Source organism: Phocoena phocoena, chromosome 10, assembly GCF_963924675.1.
Source record: "Phocoena phocoena chromosome 10, mPhoPho1.1, whole genome shotgun sequence".
Lineage (NCBI taxonomy): Eukaryota > Metazoa > Chordata > Mammalia > Artiodactyla > Phocoenidae > Phocoena > Phocoena phocoena.
In genome coordinates, this window is record NC_089228.1 from 47715519 (window position 1) to 47723888 (window position 8370).

Below are 8370 nucleotides of genomic sequence, written 5' to 3' on the forward strand. Positions count from 1 at the left end.
TGGGGCTTGATTCCTTTTGTATATTCTGTTTCATCTCTCTAGTATCTTCTTTTCCCTCTTCACCTGTCTAATTCTTATTTATCTCTTCTTATTTTATCTATTCTTATTTATCTTCTTATATCTATCCCAGATTAGATTAGGTCCCCTCTGCTCTGCATTCTACAGGACCCAATATTTCTCCTTTTATAATTCCCTTATTTGTAACTACTGGTGTTAGTGTCTTTGTTGAGCTGTGACATAAGCTCTGGGTAGGCGGGGGCATTTCTGACTTTTTCTCCATTGTCTAGCTCTGATTATAGCCAAACCCCACCCTACTTCATGAGTCTCTGTAGGATTCTGCATTGGGTCCACTTTATGTCCCTGCTATGGAAGAGGATCAGGAAATCCCAGATAGGATCCTCTTAAACCTCTAAAACTCAACACCGAGGCACAGACCTTGAAGAGAAGTTCACAGGGCCAGTCTTATTATATACTTCACCAGACATCCTATTCTTCCATGCCTTCTGAGCTCTTGATTATGGTAAACCATCTCTCTACCTTCTGTTTTTCTTGAAATAATGCTTCCAATTCTACTTCTCACTTCAGGGTTATACAGAGAGACATTTTTTGATGAACAGTTATGATTTTGACTTTCCAAAAACCAGAAACTCTCTATACTATTTTTGCAACTCTTTGTAAGTCAAAAATTATTTCACAGAGTGTTTTTGTTTTTTCAACTGCAGCCTACACTCTTATATTGAGCTATGCCTGAAGAAAAGATTTTGAATTGATAAGACATCTTGAAGAAAGGACAATCAGCATATCTCTAGGTTGTATCAAATAGAAATCCCTAATTACTATCCAACTCCTTGACATATAGGGGAGGTGGGTAGATCAGACTTAATGCATTAGCCTTGCTGTGAGGCCATTTCCCAACACATTTGACTATATTAATTGACTTTTCATATAGATTATTGTATAGTGGAAAGAGTGCACTAATTGACATGGATATTCCCATTCACTTCATAGTTATTTTTATCTTTATAAATAACATTCTGATTTATTTCTCAAGTACTTGAGTGTTTGCTAATATGTCAGTCTGTCTGGCTGCCACTTCTTGGACAGCTGACAAATGGAGTTTGTTAACCTAGAAAGCTGGAAGCCACCCCTGACTCTTGGTGATGCAGGCACGTTGCTGTCCTGACAGGTTTTGTGTGAGTTACCAGATAGTATCCTTAGGCAACAGCTCTATCTCATTTTTCTGTTTACTGGGACAGTGATATCCCCTCCCCCACCTTTTTTTCCTCTGTGAGCAGGGCTCCCAGTTTTTCAACCTTGAAGTCTTTTACAATCAAAGCAAAGAGAAGATTTGTGGATGTTGAATATGCAAGGAGCTGAAAAGAGAGAGATTGAAAGAGAGATTTGTCCAGGTGAGTAAGCAAGGGATCACCAGTGCAAGAAACAGGAGGGCTTTGGAAATTTTACAAGAAAAACTGAATGAAGCTCAGGAGAGCAAATTACCCTCTCTTTTAGGAATGCTGGGGGTGAATGTGAGTGAGCATCTATTGAGTGAGCATCTCTTGAGGCCAGCTTTTCCCTGGTACTCATTTGATCTCATTTCCACTATTTTGCACTTTTACATTCTCCCACTCTCCACTCTTTGAATACAAACCATCCATGTTTCTTGTCTTGCCCGAATCTTAGTCTGTTATTGTTTGTTTTTTTCCCTTTATCTCCCTGGTCTCTGATTCTGTCACTTCCTTGGTGTCTGCAGCTACTCATTTTTCATTAATGGTGATCACCTTACCCTGATGCAGATCTCTTTCACCAGTTGTAACTCTGAATTACTTGCCCCACTTGCTCTTTTTTTTTTTTTTTTTTTTGGCTGCGTTGGGTCTTTGTTGCTGCATGTGGGCCTTCTCTAGTTGCGGCGAGCAGGGGCTACTCTTCATTGCAGTGCATGGGCTCTAAGCATGCGGGCTTCAGTAGTTGTGGCACAGGGGCTCAGTAGTTGTGGCTTTCAGGCTCAGTAATTGTGGCACACGGGCTTAGTTGCTGCACGGCATGTGGGATCTTCCTGGACCAGGGCTTGAACCCGTGTCCCCTGCATTGGCAGGCAGATTCTTAACCACTGTGCCACCGGGGAAGTCCTACCCCCACTTGCTCTTATTGGCCATTACTCATAGGCCATTACTGAGACCTGTCAAAGTTAGGTCCCTATAAGTTCAGGGGCTTGCACTCTGCCTTGCGCAAGAGATACTCACTGTGATGGTTTTTTTCAGGTTGGGTGAACAAGCCTGCTCCAGAGCAGGATGGCTCTGAAATTGATTTGCCAGGGATAGCATCAAAGAGATCCCAAGAGGATGAATACCAGGATTCTACATTTGAAGAAAAATATGTATGTGAGAGCATGAAGGAAAACCCTCCCAGAGAGGTTTCTGGACCATGCCTTTTCCAAGAAGGTTTTGGGGGAATAGCTTTCATCCACAAGGAAGCACCTCCAGAAATGATTAGACAAGAATATAATTTTGAGAGAAGCCTGCTTTTGACCTCAAGCCTTGTTACACATCTCAGGGTTTCTACAGAAGAGAGCCTACATCAGTGGGAGACAAGTAGCATATACACCAATGAGATTTCAGACCAAAGTAAATGTCCGATCTTCTCTACACAGAAAAAATCTTGGAAATGTAGTGAATGTGGAAAAACTTTTAATCAGAGCTCATCCTTTACCCAGCATCAGAGGACTCATACGAGACCCTACACATGTGAGGAATGTGGGAAAACTTTTAGTCGTAGCTCATTCCTTGTTCGACATCAAAGAATTCACACCGGAGTGAAACCATATGGATGTGAGCAGTGTGGGAAAACATTTCGATGTCGATCATTTCTTACTCAGCATCAGAGAATCCACACTGGAGAGAAACCGTATAAATGTAATGACTGTGGGAATTCCTTCCGCAATCATTCACATCTCACTGAACACCAGAGAATTCACACTGGAGAGAAACCTTATAAATGTAATAGATGTGGGAAAGCATTCAGTCAGAACACACACCTCATTCATCATCAGAGAATTCACACTGGTGAGAAACCTTATTTATGCAATGAATGTGGCTCTTCGTTTCGCAAACACTCAAATCTTACACAACATCAGAGAATTCACACTGGTGAAAAGCCCTATAAATGTGATGAATGTGGGAAGACCTTCCATACAAAGGCAAACCTCTCTCAGCATCAGAGAATTCATACTGGAGAGAAACCCTATAAATGTAAGGAATGTGGGAAAGCGTTTTGTCAGAGCCCATCCCTTATTAAACACCAGCGAATTCATACCGGAGAAAAACCCTATAAGTGTAAGGAATGTGGCAAAGCTTTTGCTCAGAGCACCCCACTCACTAAACATCAGAGAATTCATACAGGGGAAAGACCCTACAAATGCAGTGAGTGTGGTAAAGCTTTCATTCAGAGCATTTGCCTTATTCGGCATCAGAGAAGCCACACCGGAGAAAAACCCTATAAATGCAATGAATGTGGGAAGGGCTTTAACCAGAATACCTGCCTCACTCAGCATATGAGAATTCATACTGGAGAGAAGCCCTATAAATGTCAAGAATGTGGGAAAGCCTTTGCTCACAACACGTCTCTTACTGAACATCATAGGACTCACACTGGTGAGAAGCTCTATAAGTGTAGTGAGTGTGAGAAAACCTTCCGCAAGTACGCACACCTTAGTGAACATTACAGGATTCACACTGGTGAGAAGCCTTATGAATGCTTTGAATGTGGAAAATTCTTCAGACATAGTTCAGTCCTTTTCAGACATCAGAAACTTCACAGTGGTGAATAAACCTGGCATTCAGGTTATGACAGTTCTCTAGAGACAGTGACTAGGAATCTGGCTGGCGAAGAGGGACAGGAAGAGTTCCTAGAGGAGAGGATAAAGAAGCCTTGGATCCTGCACTCAGGAGGGTATTTTGAGAAATGGAGGTGGGAGCTTGGAGAATGCAGAGCCTACTCCAGGTGGGCATCTGGGAATACAGGGTAGGAAAGAAGTTCCTACTTTTCACAGAAATCCTTGCTCTTTGCCATTCCTTTGTCTCCATGGCCTTCTCATACCTGGAGATGCCATTTAAGTTAGCACTGTGTTTCCCTTATTGCATCCCTGCTTCACCCTCCCAACTTGTCACCTGTGTTCACTGGTCATAGGCTGAGGTGCTTTTCCAAATTGATGGTCGGTGTGAAAGTGGCAGCAGCTCTGAGGTAGTGCTGAGTAGCCTGCAGATGCCTGAGGCCGCTCTGACCATGCCACCGTGGGGAGGCTGCCCATCTGTGGAGGCGTTTCCGTGAAGGGGAGATAGAAACAAGTGAAAACAGAATCCTTAGTCATTCATCTGTTCAGCAAATGAGGGGATATGTGGCAAGAGCTGGGCTGATTGCTACAGAAAAATAGGTGAAGAAGGCTTTTATCAGGGTGAGGGAGAGCTTCCTGATCCATTCAAGCTGGAGGGTGACTTGGGGCTAAGAAGGAAATAAGAGATCAAGAGAGACTTCTCTTGAATGATGTCAGTTTGTGGGAAGGAAGTCGGATCTGCTCAGAGGGTCACAGAGAGGAAGACCTAACCTCTTTCCCAGAGGAATATTATCTTACCCAGAAAGAAAATGGTTTGTGCTAGACTGCTAGTGCTAAGAAGCCTCAGAGCAGGAAGCCTGCCTGTGACTGAGCAAGCTACCCACACATCCCTGTCCTAGACTCGGGCATACGCCTGTCTCTTGTAAGCTTGGCTGGGACACTAGTGCACAGGGACCAGGGGAGAGGGGCCCGCTAGGATTAACAAAGTGGGACTTGGTTTGTTAGCCTTTAGAGAGGAGAAAGCATTAGTGAAGTGGTCACCGTAATGGGGATGGCTAGGTTTTGTGTAATCATGGCATTGGTGGCTCTAACCATGGATTCGTTAGATCTCAGATATTTCTGTTTTTATTGGGCCTCTTTTTCCAGGATATTTATCATTCCCTGCAGATTAGGAGTATCTAGGGAAACACTTCTCGTGGGATGAATTTGGAAAGAATTCTAGAGAGAATTCCCTCTTTTTCAAATCCCTGAAAATTGAGATAACATGGTTTGCCATGACTGCGATGGTATTTTATTCTTTTGAGAGAAAGGAAGGGCATGTTTCCCCTTTATTTCCCCATTCTCTTTCATGTTCTTAACTGCTACCCAGAGATTCAGCTCTGGAAGATTAAGTGATCTTAAACTAGCCTTTGACTAGTATTTGAAATAGTTTCTATGCTCTGAGGCTTACATAGTTTTAAAAATATGATTTTAAAAACTAAAGTAAGTTAATTCTGGAATGGTTATTTGGAACTCAGCATCGATTTTTTTTTTTCCAGAGCAAGTATCTTACAAGCATTGGTTTGAGCAATTAATTACCAATAATGGGAATGTGGCAGAAATAACATATTTTCCCTCTCCAGCTGTAAAGATTATGTTCTCAAATCTGCCATAGGACAATTCATAATTGAGTAAATTAATATGGGCAAAAATAACCCTATGAAAACTTTACATTTTATGCTCATGGAAAAAAAATATAGTCTACTGAAAGCAAATGTCAATGTATTTTTTTTCTAAATGAAAAAAAAACACTAAACTCATTGCTAGCATGTAGTAAATGTTCAATAAATTTTTATTTGTTGAATTAATATATTTTAGTCAAACTTTGCCCACCAAAAACTTTAGGAACTTCCTGATATTTAGAGTAATATTTATATGCTACCATCTTTGGAGTCTTGAGTGGTGATTAGAGAGGAAAGGGAGAATTTTCTTGAGGAAGAAATGTGTTGTAGTTTATCTTATGACAGAGCCGAAAGTAAGCTCATCACACGAGATGAATTGTGCCGAAGCACAGCAGTAGAGGGCTGCCGCTCGCTCAGGCAAAACAGCGCCGTCTGTCCTGCCGTGGTAGCTTTTATTAAAGCATTATCTAGGTTTACACTTTAAGACTTGTTTTCTTAACATTTCAGAAATGCCAAAGCAGCAACCTATGTTTTTATTAATTATACAAGCAATAATAGGCTTTCTTGAAAACATGCCGTGCTTCGTCCTTGAGCACAAAAGCAGCACAAAGTTCCCACCACTCTGATTATACTGAGGACATCTCATGGATCAGTGCCCAAAGCACTCAATGCTACTTCGCAGGCCCCCGGTTTGCCGGTGGGGGGGTGGGGGGGGCTTAAAGCACAGCTCTGGCTTATTCGCATGCCCCCGGTTTGCCGCGGGGGGCGGGGCTCAAAGCAATCAGGACTGTTTGCAGTTCTGGCTTATTCACCAGTCCCCAGTTTGCTGGGGGGGGGGGCGAGCTCATGGGTCACGTCTCCTTTCCATGTCCTCGGTTATTCCACTACAGAAATGGGAAAACCTTAGGGGTGAAAGATGCCTAAGTTGATGTTAGAAAGATTTTCTAAAATGGAGTGGAGAACATGGATTAAGTGGAGTTTTTAATCCTCAGGTTAAGAGTGTCCAGTACCATTTTTACTTCCTGGAGAAGCAGGAAGGAAAGGAACGTATCATCTTTACTCTCATCCTACATTGTCACCCTTGCAATATTTGCTCCTGATTTTCTCTCAGTTGCTGGCCCACCATATACCTAGCCACTCCAGCTTGGCCCCAAGTCTAGGAATTGTCCTCTTCCTCAGCCTTCCCTCATCATATCCAATCAACAACTATATCCTGTTGACATTATGTAACTCCTAAGTCTGGAAGCCATCTCTACTGCTGCTGCTTTATTCCAGCTCCCTGGTTTATTTCCTAGGCGATTTTTATGTTTTCCCAACCAGTCTTGCAGTTTCTTGCCCCACTAGGCCATCTTTCACATTTCTTCTGGGTGGTCTTTGCAAGACACAACTGTGGCAGCTCTGTTGTTCTCTCTCCGAATAAAGTGCTAGCCTCAACGGGCATCTGAGGCTCCTCATCTGGCCCAGGCCCCCTTTGCCATCCTCAGAGGACATTCCTTGCATATTCTGTTCCATAGTGCAAGTTCCTGTGACTCATCATCTCTGGACTCTACTTTGGCACCTTTGCACATACTGTTTTCTATGGCCTATTTGCCTTCCTTGCTTCTGCTTGCCTGGGAGGCTCCCATTAGTCACTTATGGATGTGCTCAGGCAACATCTCTTCAAAGCTGTTTCTGACCTCACATATTTTTGTATTATTTTTGTGTTTTGTAACTTCATCATTTCATGTATCATGTTAGGTTGTAATGGCTAGTTTACAAATCTTTCTCTTTCCACTGAACTGTCAGCTCCATCAGGGCAGGAGCCATGTGAAATTTATTCATCTTTGTATCCTCAGTCTCTGGCATTTTGTAGGTACTCAATAAATATTTGTTGAGCTCAACTAAAATCAAGTCAGACATTTCTCCATGCCCACCTACAGGTCATGACTTAGGTCCACAGTTATCAGCAGAAAGAAGGTATACATGAGTATACCTGAGCAGAAAGGTGAATACATGAATGTGTCACGAAGCGTTTGCCAGAAGCAAGAATTCTGCACCTTCCTCCAAGGTACAGAGTGTGTGGTCCACTCTGATACTTTTTCTTATGAGATCCTACAGAGAGGATCTCATAAGAAAAAGTAATATGTAGCAAAGAATTTTTTTGTTTTTGTTACAAATTAGGCATTTAAATGTCCCATCATAGTTTAACAAAGTGCTTTCAGATATACTGATGTCAGGGTCAATAGGAAGAGGAAAATCCATGCAGGTGTAGAAGCACAGCTATGTCAATTGGAATATCCATGAAATAAGAGAGACAGGAGCTGAGCAGTGATGCTGGCCTGGCAGGAGAGCAGTTGAGCTGGAAACCCCAACATGGAAGCTTATGTCTTTCCTTGGGCTCTGGAATGATAAAGAATTAGAATGTGTTGCTTATGTTCAGTGTGCCGAAATGTAATTTGTGACTTCAGAAGGACACGGGATGAGGCCACATGAGATCCTCAAAACAACAGAAGGGAAAACAGAAAGATGGTTGGACTTGCCCAAGGTCACACACCTAGTCTCAGGTAAAACTGAGACTCCAGTGTCCTTCCTTTCCCCTCAGATTTCTCTTTACTGGTTGTAATTCTGCTCCATGACGCCTCTTTACTTGTGTCTGTTAGGCCCTACTCCTGAGAATGGGAGAAGCTCACTTTAGATCAAGAAGCTTTTTGGCCCACAGAATAAGACCTTACTGCATATAAGTGAGGGTGAGAAATAAGTTGATTTTACATTTTGACCCCCTCTTTCTTTCCACATAATGCAGAAGTCTAGTCTTGACCCCGGGTAGCTCTAGTTTCACTCTCTTGCAGCTGCTATCTAGAGCAGGGCTAGGATCATTTTAGTTTTGTGGAATATTTTTGG

The 8370-nt window shown here is 42.5% G+C and overlaps 1 protein-coding gene across 1 annotated transcript; it reads left to right on the forward strand.

Annotated features, from left to right (window-relative positions):
- Positions 1-1354: 1354 nt before the first annotated feature.
- On the forward strand, positions 1355-3826 carry ZNF502 (zinc finger protein 502). The gene is made up of 2 exons (XM_065886221.1): positions 1355-1409; positions 2262-3826. The coding sequence occupies exons 1-2, from the start codon at positions 1355-1357 to the stop codon at positions 3824-3826; spliced, it is 1620 nt and encodes a 539-aa protein (XP_065742293.1).
- Positions 3827-8370: the final 4544 nt, after the last annotated feature.